General features: G+C 35.5%; 1 protein-coding gene across 1 annotated transcript; it reads right to left on the bottom strand.

Annotated features, from left to right (window-relative positions):
* Positions 1-1,044: 1,044 nt before the first annotated feature.
* On the bottom strand, positions 1,045-16,454 carry LOC135686892 (uncharacterized). The gene is made up of 14 exons (XM_089108928.1): positions 16,093-16,454; positions 14,723-14,955; positions 11,357-13,222; positions 9,949-10,616; positions 9,481-9,511; positions 8,749-8,798; positions 5,632-5,662; positions 5,293-5,339; positions 4,879-4,909; positions 4,388-4,434; positions 3,970-4,000; positions 3,448-3,491; positions 2,740-2,796; positions 1,045-2,267 (listed from the first exon to the last, which is right to left on the bottom strand). The coding sequence occupies exons 2-14, from the start codon at positions 14,919-14,921 to the stop codon at positions 1,980-1,982; spliced, it is 3,390 nt and encodes a 1,129-aa protein (XP_088965054.1). The 5' UTR covers positions 14,922-14,955; positions 16,093-16,454; the 3' UTR covers positions 1,045-1,979.
* Between the last annotated feature and the right edge of the window lie 1,479 nt (positions 16,455-17,933).

Below are 17,933 nucleotides of genomic sequence, written 5' to 3'. Positions count from 1 at the left end.
TTCCGTGAATTCTACAGACAAAGGAATAGATAAACACAATTTCGATCCTATTTTACCTATCGCCACGTGATTTTATCGCCCGGCAAAAGATTTCATCTTTCAGTTGATAAGAATAAGTTAATAATAAGAATCACCCTCACCCTCGTTCAAATACGCAAGTTCCTACAAAAAAATTTGATACCCATTAGTAAAGCAGCCTATTAGTTGAAAAGTATATTCAAGATTGAACAACAAAGCAGGAGCGTTGCCTCCTAACGGATATCTTTTTGCTAGCATTTCTTTCATTTCCGCCAATATTCGTTCGTGATTTCCAGCAAACAGGCTTATGTCGAGGTTCAGGACCGCCGACAAGGGGTTAGAAATGCCAAGTTCCCCGGGAACCGTAACTTTGAAATCAATAATAATTCTCGTATTCTGAAATCTATGGTAGTTGTCACATAAGGGGCCTTAGTAGGTTTAAGGTAGTCATGCCATGTCTTGAAAGTTTCAGAGAAGTCGAAAAGAGAGAAGATAAAATTGTTTTTTGTAATCGTATAATTAATTCTATTATACAAGGCAATTTGTTACAAGAACTGTAAGACTGACAAAAACGCATTCACCGATTCTCATTATCGCTTTTACATCATTGAAAATATACACACTGAAATATAGTTATTCAGCAAATTTCTCATAAGAACCAGTGCCAACAGAACACTTAATATTCATACATAATAAATTGAAGAAAATACATATGCCACTGAAAACGAAGCAAGATGTTATCAAACGAATGTAACTAGAATGAACAGCGGTAGCGGATATAGAGGGGGTGGTATACGGAGAAAGTAGGTGAGAAAGGGTAGCTCCTATGATTAAAACCAAAAAACTCCACCTTTAATGGTAATTTTCTTGAGCCTATCATAAGGCTGGTTTACGAAAGGTAGAAGAAGAAAACGTAAGACAAGAGGTACTGTATGTTTAACAAAAAAATTATTCTTCTTGGTTTCAGAAAGGGAACAATCAATTTTGTTAGATGACGATGCAAGCATTTTAACTGTTTGTTGATTTGCAGGGAAATCCTGCTATGCAAAACAATGAATCTTCTAACACATATTTATGAAATTTTTATCGATGCCTTAAAATGGCAAAAAATTTAATGCAAAACCTGAAAAGTTTGCTTCGAAGAAATTTAAGGCTAGCAAAGGTAGCCACAATGTTACAAAGAAAAACATCGAATAATTTTGAATCCTGACTAACCGCATTTTAATAACATACCATGCTTTGGAAAGAAATATTCTTGCCACTGAATGATTGAATTTTGCATGTGGAAAATAATGGTGCTACTCTAACACGTTCTCGCAACGGCAATGTGTTCGCAGGTATAAATCTATGCATTCTTCTTTTCAAATAACGCTTTGGTGAATAAATACATGAAAGCAGATTACAAGAACATTGCTGCTTAGTTAAAAATAAAAAAAATTAAAACATTCAACTAGAAAGCCTTTTTGCAAAAAAGCGGCAAATAAACAAAGCTGTTGTGTTACAAGCTCAAAAAAAGTTAATTTTCTCCCCCAATATAGTCGTTTTGGGAGAAATCATAAAAACTGAAAAGCAACTTTGTGGACCTTGTATTCAGCTTGGAACAACAAAACACAACTTACAGCAACATAAAACACTAGAGCATCGAATAAGAGGCTGGCAACTCTACTTTACTTCAAGAGAACCAATTTTACTATCCCTTCTGTTTTCTATTTTTATTGAATCGCTTGGTCTTCATATAACAAGAATACCAGTTTTTCTTAAACACATAACCTTTAGACGTAAACATGCAGAAATGTTTAGTGCAGTTTAGAAACTTTCAAGGGCCTCAACTTGAAAATTTGCTAGGTGAAAGCAAGAGCATTTAAGTTTTCAAATTTTTCTTGATCTCAATTACTTCTTTCTATATAGCTAATATATGTCATAAAATATTTACATGCTTTTGATATTAACAACACACAGCCTCAAGAGAAGTCATTAGAGTTGCTATCGCTGGTCGGCAAAACGAAAGAGAAGCCGTCCAAAAGTCCCACTGAATCTTCAGATTGGTACAAGGGGAGCTTAGGGTCTTTGGGGTTCCCGGAAGTGGCGGTCGATACCGGGGTATCGCCTTGTGGCAGGCCTGCACCCTTTACGTCAGAAGGACCATTGGTTGATTGCTCATCGCCCTTCAGCCTAGCCGTTAATGCTGTAAATTTGTTGATGTAATCGACACTGTTTTCTTGCATCAAAGATTCAAATACAGCGACAGGCTGAAAAAAAGAAAAAAAAATCAAAATAAACAAACAATCAAAATAGGCATTAACATAAGTTTATATTTTGTTGTAAGAAACCCCAGAGTCATCATGTTACCAGGTAAGGTCAGCAGGTAAGTTGTTCGGGACAACACCCCTACCACGACTTCAACCATGGGAGAAGAAAAGTTCGAGCAAATGCAGACTTTTTGCATGGGTTTTAAAAGTTCGAGAACATTTTAACGAGCCTTACTTGGGCATAAGTTTATTCTACACAGATCTGGAGAAAAGTAGAAAAGAATTCTCGCAACAGCAAAACGAAGTCTGCTTTGAAAAGATGAGGAGAAATAGATGCTAAATAATGTTTAACATTATACAGCTGCACTGCAAAACTGGGCCATTTTGAAGTGTAAAAGGGTTTTAAAAAAGTGATTAAAAAATTCATAAAGCACCATTGAATTTAGTAAAAGCTAGAAAAATTTATACTTACGTCTGCATCTGGTTTCATGAGCAAGGAATCGGTACTGAAGGATTTAACGGTTTCAGTCTATGAAAAGATACGATACTAATCATGGAAGAGTTTGGATACGGTCGGTGGCAATAACAATGCTTCTGCTTGAGAAGGAAGGCCAATAAAACTGTCAAGGCCGCATGGAAAGGCAATAACACAAACGAAATGAAAGTGCAGCTCCCAAACCCCACCATATTCCTGTGAAATTCTAATGAAAAGTTTCACAAGCGTTAGTCAATTGTCAAGAGGAAAGGTGAACATTTTCCCGGCCTATGACCAAACGATGGAAAAACCGACAATGACGTCATACTTGTCATACAACAAGGTACACTTCCACAAAACTTGAATTGTATATGAAATGCTAACTTTATAATTTTACATGAATTTTTGTTTAAAATGAATCATGCAACGTAAAGTGTTCAGTACCAAACAGAGTAGCCAGAATCGTAACGAACAGCAAGTATGTTGAATCCACAACATCTCTAAGCCTCGGTTTTGGATGGGACACTCTTCTTTTTTGTATCTTAGATTTTAAACAGGTCAGTTTGGAAAGCAGATTTTATTCTGAAACTCATTTAGCTTTAAAATGAAGTGAAAAAAATGAAAGTATTAATAAGTCCGGACTTTGCTTTCAGGAACCGGGCACAAAGAGGATTTTTACTAAACCATAACATCGCAAAACCTTACCGGGTTGACTGACTCCTTTCGCTTTTCATCTTTTCGTACGACATCTACGAGAAATCGGACAGAAATAAATTCAGAATTTGTACCTTGAGCTTCCATGTCGTAGCTAAAATCCTTGCCAAAAATAGATTGGGGATTTAGAAAGGGGATTTTGAAAACAACCTTTAGTTTCGCGCAAAAAGGGGTCGATATTCCAAGAATGTCTTATTTTTGACTAATAAGACTTTCCTTTGGTACTCATAGGCACCCCCTTTTACAAAAAGTTACTAGTTTTGAGAAGGTTTACTTTCAAAACAGACTTTTGCTTTGCATTTCCGGTCTCTTCATGGAATGCTTCCGTCAAATACTGCATTTGGAATCTCTTAACTAAACATTTCCATTCGTTCGAAGGCTTAAAATAAAAAATTCCAACGCTTTATGCAAATTATATGTAAATTCGGTGCAAACAAGTACAACTCTGCCGTTTGAATATGAAAAAATCGAAAGCAGATGATGAGATACAGAAAATAAATTTATGAATCATACCTAGCAGCTTTCCGATCGATAATTCATTATTCTGAAAATGAATGAGAAGGTTTAATGACAAAAGCAATGTAGAAAAATGTTATATGATAAAACTTCACCTCATGATGACAAAATATAATATTTTATCAAATAACATAACGTTACATAACATAAAATAGTATAAAATGATATGAGATAAAACAATAAAATAAAATATTATATAAAAAAATAAAACATAATATAACAGAACAGAATAATATAATATAATATAATATAATATAATATAATATAATATAATATAATATAATATAATATAATATAATATAATATAATATAATATAATATAATATAATATAATATAATATAATATAATATAATATAATATAATATAATATAATATAATATAATATATAACAAAATAAAGTATTTGAAAATCAACCTGAATAGAAGACTCTTTTTTGTCATCTGCCTTACTTTCACTAGTACCTAGAAAAGGTAAAACATCTTAGTTTAAAAATCACAAGGTTAACTGACACTTACTTTGTTGCTCCAGAAATGCATTAATATAAGGTTGGGTAAGTTTTTAAATGTCAAAACTGTGACATCAAAATAACAACAATTCATAATTAATCCGACATATTAGTATAGAAATCAAGATTAATAGCCACAACAAAAACGGGCATTGATCTGACCGAAAACATGAGATATGACTTAAAATTGTTCGGCAGTTTTTTCACTTATAAGCAAATGGGTTTGTATCGTTTTCCACTGCAAATCGCTAATGTCCGCTAAATTGTTCATTGATCCTTTCCTAGAGGATACCTCCTTTCTATGGACTAACTTTGGCTGATTTGAAGTTTCATTTCTTTGCGTCGCCCGAAGATATTGAGAAAGAACTGCGTTAAGTAGAAGTCAATATGCAAAACTTACCAAGGATTGTCCCAAGTGATAATTCAGTTCCCTAAATTCAAATCAATAAAACTCCAATCAAAATGAGAATAAATATTTTACTTACAGGGGCGGCTGGGAGCGGTATTAGCGTTATTGGTCTAATAGCAATTTTTCCCAGCAAAGGCTCTCATAATCTATTTTTCTTCAAAGAGGTAATTATATTACATAATAGTTAATTCTCTATTTCACCCTGATTTAACAACAGCTCTCTCATTTTCTATTTATCTATGCAGAATCTGGCACTGTATGCAGTTGAATAGGAAAATATCAATTTCCAAATAACGGCCTAAACAATCGGTCATCATAAATTTTCGAATTTCATACCCCTTTGTACAGCCCCCCTCCGGAAACGTCTCCTCCTTGCAAGTAACATTTGTTTAAAAGCCAGCTTACCTGCCCTCCAATAAGATTCTCAACTTCATTCTTCTTACGAATTTCACCTAAAGTTAATATTTCTATTAGACTGATATGGAAGAGAAGGGAAAATTTGGCTTCAAAATTCATTTGCAGGCTGAAACTTTAATCTAAGATTGTACGAGCAAAACGTACTAAAAAAAGGAACAGCTAAAAACACTTAGTGATTTTTATGTAACAAAAATAAATTGGGACAAAAGAAGCGCAACCCTATCCAGAGCAAACACTGTCAGTGACATGAATAATGCATTTTGTCCCTTCTGATAGGGAACACAAAATAAGAATAATTTAAACAAGGGAAGTTTAGACAATACTAACCTAATAATTTGCTGATTGAAATTTCACTGGCCTGAAAAGAATGAAAACAAATAAAACATAATGAAATATAAACCAAAATATATTGGTGATAGAAAGACAATAAGCATTTGTAAGATACCAAAGGAAAAGTAATATTCCTAAAAGTAAATAAACACAAAAATTTGATCGAAAACCTAAAGTCTAGTTTCTATAATTCTCGCCAAATTAGAACTGTTTGAAAAATAACTATAATTCATTGATTTCCTCTGTGAATAAACTAAATCATTCTAAACGATTTCAGATTATCCCAAATGCTAAAGTTGTGGCTATATTGAAAGCAATATAACCACAAAGAAAAGCAAATAAACAGAATATATTTCAGGTCTTTGCAATATGTTCTGTCTACAGCAGAAGAATTTCTTATTGGAATAAAAAATAAAATTAGCGTCATTAAAATTCCTTGAAAATTGTTATAATGAAGTTGCAAATACGCAAGTTTGTTTGTATGATGTTTTGGAAATCACGCTGCCACTCATACTGGTCATGCATAGAATATCGTTGAATTCCATAATATTCATTACATAGAAAATGAATCACTGGAAAATACATCATTGTATCAAAGCTTAAGAGTAAACATTGAAAAAAAAGGTTGTGGGAAATTGTATATTTGCTTATAGATCTTTTTGAGAGATTGGCTGTGGGAAATTAATCAAAAAGGGAACACACTTTTTTTTACTATTAGGTGCAATGGGTCAATGTGATGGTGTTGGCAAAGTCCATACGGGAACGTTCTCTCAAGTGTGGGCTTTGCCAACTTAGTAAATGAATCAGTAACGTTTTCAGAGCTTACATCCACCCAAGCGATTTGTAATTGTTCCTTTGAGTAACGAAAGCATCACGTACATAAGAAGCATTAACAGCCTACCGCCCAGGCACTTTTTGATCTCTGGGCGGGTTAAGGGGGCGCTTTTTCGAAGGAGGAGGTACTTGCTCGAGAAAGGCCCCTTTTTCGAGAGTGGGCGCTTTCTAAAGGAAAGATGGTAACCAGCAAACAGGAATTCCACTGAACCAACAAATGATGAGTAGATTATGGAACAAAATCTCATAGGAGCAATAAACAATTGTCAGCATTATTGTAATAAAAGTATGGATTAATGGATATTTGCAAGAATTCCCTAGATAAAAAAGGGGTGGTTGGTGCCTTGCTAATGGATCTCTCAAAAGCGTTTGATTGCATAGACCATGAGCTATTAATTGCGAAATTAAATGCCTATGGTTCTTGTAAAGATGCTCAATTATAGATTTATAATTACCTAACCGGTAGAAGACAAAGGGTAAAATTAAATGGTTCATTCAGCACTTGGCGAGAAACCTTTACAGGTGTACCACAAGGATCAGTCCTTGGGCCTCTTCCATTTAATTTATATATTAATGATTTATTCTTAATGGTAACTGATACTGCAGTATGTAACTTTGCTGATGATACTACGATTTTCGCAGCTGACTCTCAATTAGATAACGTTTTAGAACGGCTAGAAACTGATGCTCTTATTTTATCAAAATGGTTTCCAGAAAACTTTATGAAATTGAATGCAGGGAAATGTCATCTTCTTACTTTTGGAACAAATCAAGATGACTTTAAGATCAAAATCGGTGAGGCCATTGTTGAAGAAAGCTCAGAAGAAAAACTGCTGGGGGTGATTATAGATAAAAATCTTAATTTCAAAAGTCACGTCTCAAATTTATGCAAAAGAGCCAGCCAAAAACTGCATGCTCTTGCTACAGTTTCACCATTTATGGGTTCTGATAAACTGCGTCTTCTAATGAACAGCTTCATAAAAGCTCAGTTTAGCTACTGCCCCCTAATTTGGATGTTCCATGACAGATGTCTGAATGCTAAAATAAATAAAATCCACGAAAGAGCACTCAGAATTGTTTATAAAGACAGTCATGCTGACTACGAAGCATTGCTGACTTTGGATAATGCAGTATCAATTCACCAACGCAATCTACAGTACTTGATGATAGAAATATACAAAACCAAACATAACCTGAACCCTAGTTTCATGAGTGAGATTTTTGAAACAAGAAATGTACATTATGATTTGCGAACTAAAAATAATCTTTGCATTCCAAAAGCCAGGACAACTTCTTATGGTATAGAAACTGTGAGATATTTAGGTCAAAAACTGTGGCAAACACTACCTCACAGTATAAGAGAGTCCCAATCATTGGCAACATTTAAAAAAGAATTAAGAGCACACCCTATAGAATGCGACTGTAGATTGTGTAAAAAATGTATTGCTGGGTTAGGTTTTATTTAGAACATTATACCATAAACATTTTTAATATTGTAACGCTGCATAAACATTTTAGCCATATACCATATCAGTCGTTGCATAAACCTTTTTAATATTGTATCATATATTTTTATTTCATACTAACTCTTTATAGATAGTTGGCCTTAATTAGCTTCTTTATAGCTATCAGCCGTTCATTTAGTACGCCAACTTTAAACAAATTATTTATTATTATTATTATTATTATTATTATTATTATTATTATTATTATTATTATTATTATTATTATTATATATACTATGGAGAGGTCCCCAGATTGTTCTCCCTCATTCTTACGCCAATGATGAGACAAGCAAGGAAGAATAAAAAACAAAGATGATCTTATAAAAAATCATCGATTTCTACCCCTTTCGTCCTCCGTTTCTCAGTCGAGCAAGCTCTGCTATCATAAAACAAGACTGCCATTGGCAAGAGCAGGCCTTTACGAGACTATTAAGCCGTTGCTCTTGTATTTCTATCGTGATTTAGTATGGTTTCCATTCGCTATTCTTTTGCCAGCTTTTGCGTTTTTGCAGGCTCTTTACTGAAGCAAAGTCGTGATATGGTATATTATGGTATATTTTATAACTTTTTGTTCAAACAATGATTTACAAAATATGATGATCTGCTCATATTACGAACACAAACAGATTACAAAAAGAGAGGCAAATTGAGGGTTTTTAAAAGTCCTATATTCGTTCTTATGTTATCCGAGCAAACGTTCAGACTCACAAACTTGCAGACTCGCAATTTGCTGAATAAAGGCAAAAAGAGGTTGTAAGGTACTTTACATGCCTACCTGAGAAGAATCAGAACTTTTTCCAGTAGCGTCTTTCAGATTGCTGACGTCTAACACGAGAAAGGGTCTGTATTAGCAAAATGAAGTCAACAACCATTAAAGTAGGATCAAGATAGAGGCACGTTCCAGTCAACGACCATTTGCAATAAGAAAGGAGTCTAGATTGCAATGAAAAAGAAGGCAACATAACAAGGTAAACCGCCCTATCTATGTCAAATGCAAAATATGCGCGATTTTTCAAGAAGAAGGATTATCGTAAAGTGCTCCTTTCGTATTTAGCTTAAATAGTGTCACCGTTAAGGATACTTCCAGCACAATAACTAAATTCTGATAGAGTTGAGAGCAAAATCAAGAATCAAACTTATACATAGTTGAGCATGAATTAATTATATATAATCGATTTTTTGAAAATAGAGAATTTTCGGTTTATTTTTTGAGATAAAAGAAAGCTATATTCTTATCGGTTTGTCAGAGCATTGTTTGAATGTTTTCGAATTTCCTCCTACCGGTATATCCTTAAAGGCCGCGTCAAACGGTCAGATTTTTCATAAGACATTCACCAGAAAATAAAATTGATGAATATTCTATAGTTGAATATAACATAATTTCGTGCAAAATTTCTTCACCCTTTGACAATAGTAGCATCTAAAGAATATTTGTGAAAAACTCTAATCGTGTAACAAAGCCTTCGCTCATATTCTAAATAAATTAAAAAGCGAGTTAGATTCTTACCAAGGATCCCGCTTAGTGACAGTTCTGACACCTGCAAGAAAATGACAAATAATTGACGCTGGTATGTTTTTGTATTAATTGGATTAGCAATGACTGTGATTTTAACGGCAATTTTGCAGTTTCATAATTACGCATAATTACAATTCATTGGTAAAATTAAACTAAATAGTAAAGATTTTTGTTTGACTAGGAACATTGTGATTAGTCGGTGTATGTTTATATTTTAAGACGGAGAATCTTTTGTTTCGATCAACGAAAGTAAAAAGACAGACTTCCACATTTACAAAGGTTAATCAGCAACCTCAAAATTGAGAGCTCCGCTAATAAAATACGATTGGTCACTGCATGTACAGGCGTTTGACAAAACTTGGTTGGGTTGAAATACAAGGAAAAACAGTTTTTCTCAATCGTCGTTTGAAGACTTTTTAATAATCGTCCCACATTTTATGCAAGCTAATGTCTACTTACATCGCTTCCAAACCAATTGTGCTCAAAATTGACTGGCTGCATCCTGAATACTTCAGCCTCACTTTTAGAAGGCGTCTTTGTTGGGCATTTCACTGGTGTAGTGAGAACTGAAGACACATCCACGGTCGTCACCTTACTGACGGCAGCTGGAAAGGTTTCCACCACAGAAAACTGTTCAGTCGATGTAGAGCCTTTTATTGGGGCTGTTACAGCAACTAGGGCAGAATTTTGCGCATCCTTATTGTCAGTAACGGGTGTTTTATTATTGGCTTCGCTTTTACCATTCTTACATAAATTTTTTGTAAGTCCGGACAATATGGTGGAGAGGTTGATAGAGTCACCACCCGTCTGAGAATCATTTTCTGACCTGGAATCATCCGTTGTTGCTAAAAACGTTGAAAGATCAAATTCGTTGATATTTGCCGGATTTTTTGTTGTAACGGTTTCATCTAGGCATGGTAGCTTTGATGATTTTTCAGTTGTGGTGACAGATGTCGGATGAAGCCTTTTAACAGGTGCTTTCGTTCGACTTCCTTCTTGTATCACCTCCACTTGTACTTTGTTTGTTAAATCAGGTACCTCACTAGTTGGAGAGCTCCATATTGTCAATTTGGTGGACAAGGAGGAGGTGCTGGGCACTGAGAAAATGGTAGAAGTGACAGGGCGTGCTAAAAAAAAAAAATTTCATAAAACGACTAGAAGTAGATCAGTCATTATTGCATGTTCAATGTATCATGTCAGGCATCCATCAACGAATCGTCCAATTTCCAAAGTCAACGATTAAACTCCAGTTAAAAAACATTAAACTGCTTCTTAGTGACAGCCCATTTGGTAACATCGAGAAAATATCTTGAACACTAAGATACTTTTTTGCGTTTCTCGGATACAAACCGTAAAGGTTACAGGTGGAGTATGAAAAGTATCTTTTGCTGACAAGAGAAAAATTTCAAGACTGCAAAAACTAACGATGCAAAGCTTGAATCGCTGAGAAAAATGAGAAAATGACAAAGCCAAACAAGAGCTAAGGATGCTGTTATAATTCACACAGTCAAACAGAGCCTAAGAGTGGTTTTAAGGAGGATTCTACAGGAAGTAAAATTGTCCAACCAATTTTTCCCTGTTTGACGGGCAACCTCAATCATATTTAAGTAGATTCATTAAAAGTGATAAAATCCTATTTTGAATTCATAGTGAACTGAAACTCATGCACAAAAATTTCGAATTTCAACCAAATTTCAATACATTTCAATAACTTAATGACCCTTTTATCCCATAGCTACTAATTTACTTCTATGCCATATATCAGATAAGCACGAATGCAGAATCAAGGCCACATCCATAAAAGCAGCAAGAGATTGCATTCATGCCATAAGAGGTTAGATTAAGTAGCCAAAAATTTTGTACCCACCGTTTGAAGTTTCAATATGTGGTGTACTGACAGCAGAGGATGTTGAGGGTAAGCCACTATTGACAAGCTGGGTGGAAACAGGTGGAACTTGGGCGAACGGGACCAGCGTGGCTGGCTGTGGGACAATGTTCACAGCAACTGCTTTTGCCACAAGCGTTTTAGAAGCCGGTTGTATGGGCCTAGGCCTAGGCACAACTTTACGCTGAACAATAGTTGTATTTGGTGTCGTAATTACATTGGTAAGAGATGGTAAATTACAAAGGAGTGATGTTTTTAAAATAGAGCTTGGAACTATTGGTTTGGGTCCCGCAAACAACGGGTCCGAAACTGGAATGATATAAGACCTGTTTGCTTGGCCTGGTCTGATTAAATCTGTAGCCTTCAAAGTCTGGGCTGCTCTAGAAGCACTGGATGTAACCTTCGTTACTTGCGTTGGAACTTTCACAGACTTGACAAGGTCCCTTTGTGCAAGCATAACTAACTTATCAAAACAACTGTCTGAATATTCCGCGCATTTAGCAACCTTCACGTCAAAGTCGTACTCAAGGCGGATGACTGCAGGACGATTTAGCGCTAGAAAACAGGTCTGGAGGTCCTTCTCGTTGCAGTTTTCTGCTTTTAAAGGAAAAAAAGGCGGGGTCTTCTTACTGCTTGGGTCTTTCGACATTTCCCCATCTTCTGATTCAACTGTTGTTGGAATCAAATTGTTAGCAGATGGAGTTGTACCTTGTGAAGGAGAAAGTGTGGCATTTTTGCTGATGTAAGAAGCAATGACGTTCCCCCCTAGCAACGGCGTCACAATGCCCGTGGTTACGTCTGCAGCGGTTCCCACTAGATTGCAACTGTCTGCCAATCCTTTTTGCAAGGGCAAGGTTAAGAGTGCACTTGAACTGGTTTCTGGCAAAACTGACACTGTTGGTGCAACATTACTTGAACTAACTGCTTGCAAAGTCTGTGACTGACTGATTGTAGAAATAGTAGGATTTGTGCAAGCTGATTGGTCAGTTTCCGATGGTGATGCTAGCAAACTGGTATCTGATTTGTCATTAGACTTTTCTAAAGGCTGCGATTGCAGAACAATGTGAGACTTTGCATTAAATGTGTTCTGAGTGGAGGACTTATTTCCTCCGTTTTTACTATCAACAAATTCTTTCGGCGGCAACAAGTGAAAAACTAGCTCTTCTTGACTAGTTGCTTTCGAGCCAAATCGCATTTCAAGTAATTTAATAAGAGATTTGACTTTCAGTGTTACTGGAAGTGCATGCAGCCTAATACGCGGGTTGTACGCCAGACATTGTGCCATCGTCCATGCTTTGTTTGAATGTGGGTAAAGCTCGACATCGATAATTTCCGGTATGCTGTCAAGCTCTCTTGTAGATTTATCATCATCATCTATCAACTTTTTAAGGAACCTACAGATTGGAGGTTTTATGCGGATTTTTCTCCCTTTGTGCCTAACAGTAGTCGACCCAGTTGTTACTAGTTCATCAAGCCGTTTTAAATCTTTATTTCCGAAACCACGACACTTTTTCCTAAGCTCCCCATAACAAATCAAACAGTATAGTTCGTGTTGTAATCGTTTGCTTTCACAAGGCTGTAAGCTCACGGCCTTGGATATCTGTTTCCACGTACGGTAATAAAAATATCGAATCTGATCCTTGTTACGCGGTTCGCAGTCTTTCACGGACTTCCCTCTAGTTTTCGATTTGCGATCCATGTAAGAGCAAATCTTGTCGAAGTCCTTACCAAACTCAGAAATTGCTTCAAAAAACAGGTCTTTATCTGCTTTTGCCCACGAGCCCCAGTGGCGCTTTTGTTTTCCTTTTGTGTCAGCGTCAAACTCGTCAATTTCAACCGCATTGCTTTCTACAAGAAAGTATCTATGTCATTTGACACTTCAATTATCTGTATGGTGATTTTCTAGTTAGCTAAAAAATGTTGACTGTTACTGAAAACTTGAGTAACTGTTCTTTGCTGAGGCTAAAAATCAGAGCCTTTGCTTGGAAAAGATTGCAATATTCTTAATACCCCAATAAAAATACAGTACACGTTGGATTCTTGACTACAAGACCCTGGATGATCAAATAAGATATATCTTGTATAAATATAACTAGATAGATCTAATGACACATGTTATTTGCTTTCAATATGGATGTTGTTATTATAAATCATTAAGTTCAACACTGAACTGCCAAACTGGTAAATTAAAAGATAAACACATATATAATGCATTTCTTTTAAATTCAAACAAAAAGGGCATCAACATGATCAAACTAGAAATGTGAGAAAAGAAAGCTTGATACAAGTGGTCAAAGCAGTGAGGATTAATCAAATGTATCTGCATGGATGTAATTTTGCAAACTCCCCTTTACGAAAAGGAGCCCTCAAACTGTAGTGTTCTTCTGTTTAAAGCAACGATTCTAAGTGATTTCACTAGTCCAAAAAACATATTCAGAGCCATGAGCAGGGTGAACTTTTGTGGGTGGTACCAATTTTCTGGGGGCTCATTGGCTTTGAATTACTTGCAACATGCAACATGCAACAAAATCAAAGCTAGAAAATTTCTATATCTACAGGCCCAGCAATTTGAGCCATAGTTCTTGTTCCCCTCCAGGCTCTCCTCAAATGCCAGCAGGGAGCTATAGATTCCTTTCCTTAATTGCTCCAGAAAGCAACCTTGAAATCAATATGTTTCGGTTCTAATTAATCTACATAGATCATCTGGAAACTATTAGGAAAGCTGTTTACTGTTCCCCTGTAAAAAGTCTCATGCTTAGCCCTGTATCTAATGTGAATAAGATATAAAAATTTAGTGTTATTGGATGAATTCTTTCATAGCTTACAGCTTGAAAGGTTTAAAGTTGTGTGGCTTTATTAAAAACAAATCATTCGTTTTCTGCTCAAGGTCAATATAAATGTCAGTTTCTTCCCCATCATCATTACCATTCTCCTTATAATCCAATTTTTAATGAAGGAACAAATTTACCTTAAACAGGAATGACATGGCTTTTTGACTGTTTTAGCGGGGTTCTCATTTAAAGAGGAAAACCTAATTTCAGCATTTCTGTTCAGATAGGATTAATTATTGTTTACTAAACATTCTTCAACTGTTCAGAGAATTGCAGTTAGCTCTTTCTAATATGTCAATCTATGGTTTATCTAAACCTAAAACCCATAAGGTTTTAAAGGAACATAAAACCTGTACCAAACGGCTAACAATGTATTTTTAAGGAGGCACTGAGATAAACAAGCTCAAAACCCACAAAAGTTGGTTTAGTGTGGCATTTCAGCATGAAAATATTAAGGTAGCAACAGATTAATTAGAGAACCAGAGAAGCAAGTCCAGATTCTTAAGAGTTCACAAACCTTCATCCCTTTCTTTTTTATCATTCTCAATTCTTTGTTTCTCTTCCTTTTCTTTCTGTTCAATTTCCTCTCGTTTTCTCTTTAAAATCAATTGTTTCTTATGGCTCAGCCTAAGACTCTTCTTTGTTTTCCTTGGTCCATCTTCAGCAATCTCATTTATGATCCCATCTTGCTCAACAGCCATTATCAAATTGACCATTTTATGCTGTTCTACGCAACAAACACATGCTTATCTAGGGAAAAAGTGAACTATCAAATATTTATAAACAAAATGTGCTTTATCAAAATGAAACAATTTTGAGGGCTTGGAAAATGAACAGCATGCTTGTATTGAGGCTTCACCAATTAAGGTGAAACTCATGCAATGCGAAAACATTAAATGCCCCTAGATTAACCAAGGGAATGAAAACACCACACACCACACACCCTACCCTAGTTTACAAATAAATTCCTCAGGAGGCAATGGTGTGAGCACTGCAAAACTGAAAAAATGTCATTTGCAGAAAAAATTGTTCAAGTAAATCTAATTCTTATCTCTCTAGATTCAACAAGCAGATATTGGAGTGCAAAATTTTGTTAATTCAAGCTGGCACCTGTCCAAATTTGCAACACTTTTGTATTGTGTAAAATAGGGACAATTCTTGTTTGTGCTAGAACTTTAGTCTAACCTTAGATTCAGAACCTGCTGCCAAAGATCTGAAACTTAAATTTCCAACGACCATTTACAAAAAACACTTCTACATGATTTTTCAATAAGACCTTATTCTAATACAAAGTCCTATTCCCAATTTGCTAAAAAACGCTAGGACGGAACTCTTTTCTGTAATGGTCGCCCATTTGCACGCAAGTTGTCAATGGCGTGGTTGGACGTCTTTTAATCATCACACACTTCGTGAAACCTTGTACGCCCTCAGCGACCAGAATCAGTTTTAGTCTTTCCGATGTGTGACAAACATAGCTTGATTCATAAAATCTCAGATAAATTCGAAACTGAGCATCTTCAAAAATTGGACGTCGCAACCCATAAAACACGTCGCCATTGAGAACTAATGCATCTACTGCCGCTAGCGGTTCATTCGTAAATAAAAAGCTTGTTCTTTTCCCATAAACCCTACATACCAATTCAACAACGTTACCAAACTTGCGCTGTAAATAGAAAATTTTTCAAAATTTTTTGAAAATTATATAAAATACAGTGCAAGAAAACCAAGAAGAATTAGCGATTCGACCGTTATTAAACACAACAAGGACGACACCCTGTGAGAAAAGTTTAAGCACTTAAATCACAGCTTAGTTCACCTAATTCTCAACAAATTATGAAATAAATGCTGCTGTAAATATTGCTAGGGAAATTTGACTATAATACATACCTGGATATACCTGTCTTGGTCCACAGATCTAACGCAAACTTGGCCAAGTTTCCACTTCCACAAACAACAGGCCTTTTTTAATTCCTTCAGTCTGATGAATTTCGCGGGAGACAACTAAACCAAGTGGCCTCTTACTCGAAGAGCCTCTTTTCAATTTTGGGGCAAAAGTTCAATTTGCTTGGAGTAAATATTTAGTTTAATCAGGGCCGGCGTAACCGGAGGGGCCGGGGGGCCATGGCCCCCCATTTTTCTGCAGAGCTACAGAAAATTTTAGGCAAAAGTGGAAATAAATGTAGTATAACTTTGTAAGTAACTTTGCCTAGTATTCTCTCAAATGTGTCCTTAGCTTAACCTTGGTTGCTATGTCTTTACCATAGAAGAAATACATAAAATTGAATATAGGAATTAGATCTAAAAAATCGGTCATCGTTTAAGTGTTACAACGAGTAACAGCTTGGCTTAGCAAATTGATCGAGAAATCTAGTCCAGAATAACTTGGTGCCAGCACAAATTGACGGAGTTACGTTTTTCCATTACCTAAACTTGGCACACAAGGTCTATTTGTTAACGAAAACTTCCTCAGAAACATTACAAAAAGAAATCAGCTGTTGAAGGAAAAGAAACAGCTGAAAAGAACTTTTTTGAGGATACGAGAAATAAAGTATGGGCAGATTTGTTCTTAAAAAGTATCATCAAGAAAACTTCAGATTTTGATCGTTTGGATAATCCATTCCTACTTAGAAAGAGGAAATATCGACGCAACAATTAATTATATTTAAACTCATTTTGACAAGCCCAGTTTGAAGGTCTTTCAGATTTTTGTTAAAGCAGTTAATTTCCGAAAAATTTAAGATCAGATGTTACAAAGTTATTTCTTAACTGTACAAAATTGCTTAACTTTTCATTTCTAGTTGATAGTTCTTCTGTTGATATTTCAACGTTAATGTTTTTTATTAATCCGTGTTTCATTTATTTTCCGCCCCCATCCTATTTCGGGTACTTTTAAAATCTAAAAAAAGGTTTCATTACGAGACAAAGTGGTTTTTCTAAAACTTTACAAAACTTTTCTATTTCAAGTCAACATCACAATAGACGCGACTATGCAACACCTTCAGTCAAAATCAATTTTAAATACAGTTTCTGGCCATCCCTAAGACACCATAATTCTAGAATTTTTCTTGCCGCCAACCATGGTGGCGGCCTTTCCTAAGCCCTTTCAAGACTTTGATATTTTGGCCCCTCCACTTTCAAATACGTTTCGCCGGCCCTGTAAATTCAAGAGGTGACTCAAGTATATTGAATGGTTTGATTTCCTCGACGAGTTCTGTTAAAAATTTCATTCATCTGTTTCGAATTCCATTATATCTACAGCATCTGTCCTCCTAATTAGCAGCTCAGGCCCTCTACATGGAAATTCCACAGAACGTCCCCCATTACATTAACTTACTCTATTACACAAAAAAACAAAAATACAATAAATGACAGATTTAAACATTCGAAACTTAAGGGAATTTATATTGAGAAATTCCTAACAAGGGAGCTCTCTCACATAGCTCATTTAATAATATCATAAATTTTGTCTCCTAAGAAAACATCTTTGAATAGGGTTTCGGGGGGCTTTAAACGTTTGTAAAATATCAGACGAAAGCCAGAATCCCGACAAGGACGAGTGTGTCTCTAGCCACACACTCTAGAAATAGTTTAAGTTGTAAGCTGTAGAAAATATCCAGATTTTCATCATTTAATAGTACTTCTCTTTTTCCATTTGAATCGGGCTCAATTTTTGTTACATTCTTAGATCCCTAGCATTAGGCATTCGTGTGAATTTTTTGAACTTCACT

Source organism: Rhopilema esculentum, chromosome 6 (assembly GCF_057945365.1).
Source record: "Rhopilema esculentum isolate cy_ngs chromosome 6, ASM5794536v1, whole genome shotgun sequence".
Lineage (NCBI taxonomy): Eukaryota > Metazoa > Cnidaria > Scyphozoa > Rhizostomeae > Rhizostomatidae > Rhopilema > Rhopilema esculentum.
This window is presented reverse-complemented; position numbering and strand designations above follow the sequence as displayed.

Excerpts from the sequence above, each read along its gene's own strand:
- LOC135686892 (XM_089108928.1), bottom strand. The coding sequence starts at position 14,921 with ATGGTCAATTTGATAATGGCTGTTGAGCAAGATGGGATCATAAATGAG. Across the intron at positions 2,797-3,447 it reads GAAAGGAGTCAGTCAACCCG|ACTGAAACCGTTAAATCCTT; the intron begins GTAAGGTTTTGC and ends ATCTTTTCATAG. Across the intron at positions 2,268-2,739 it reads TCATGAAACCAGATGCAGAC|CCTGTCGCTGTATTTGAATC; the intron begins GTAAGTATAAAT and ends TCTTTTTTTCAG.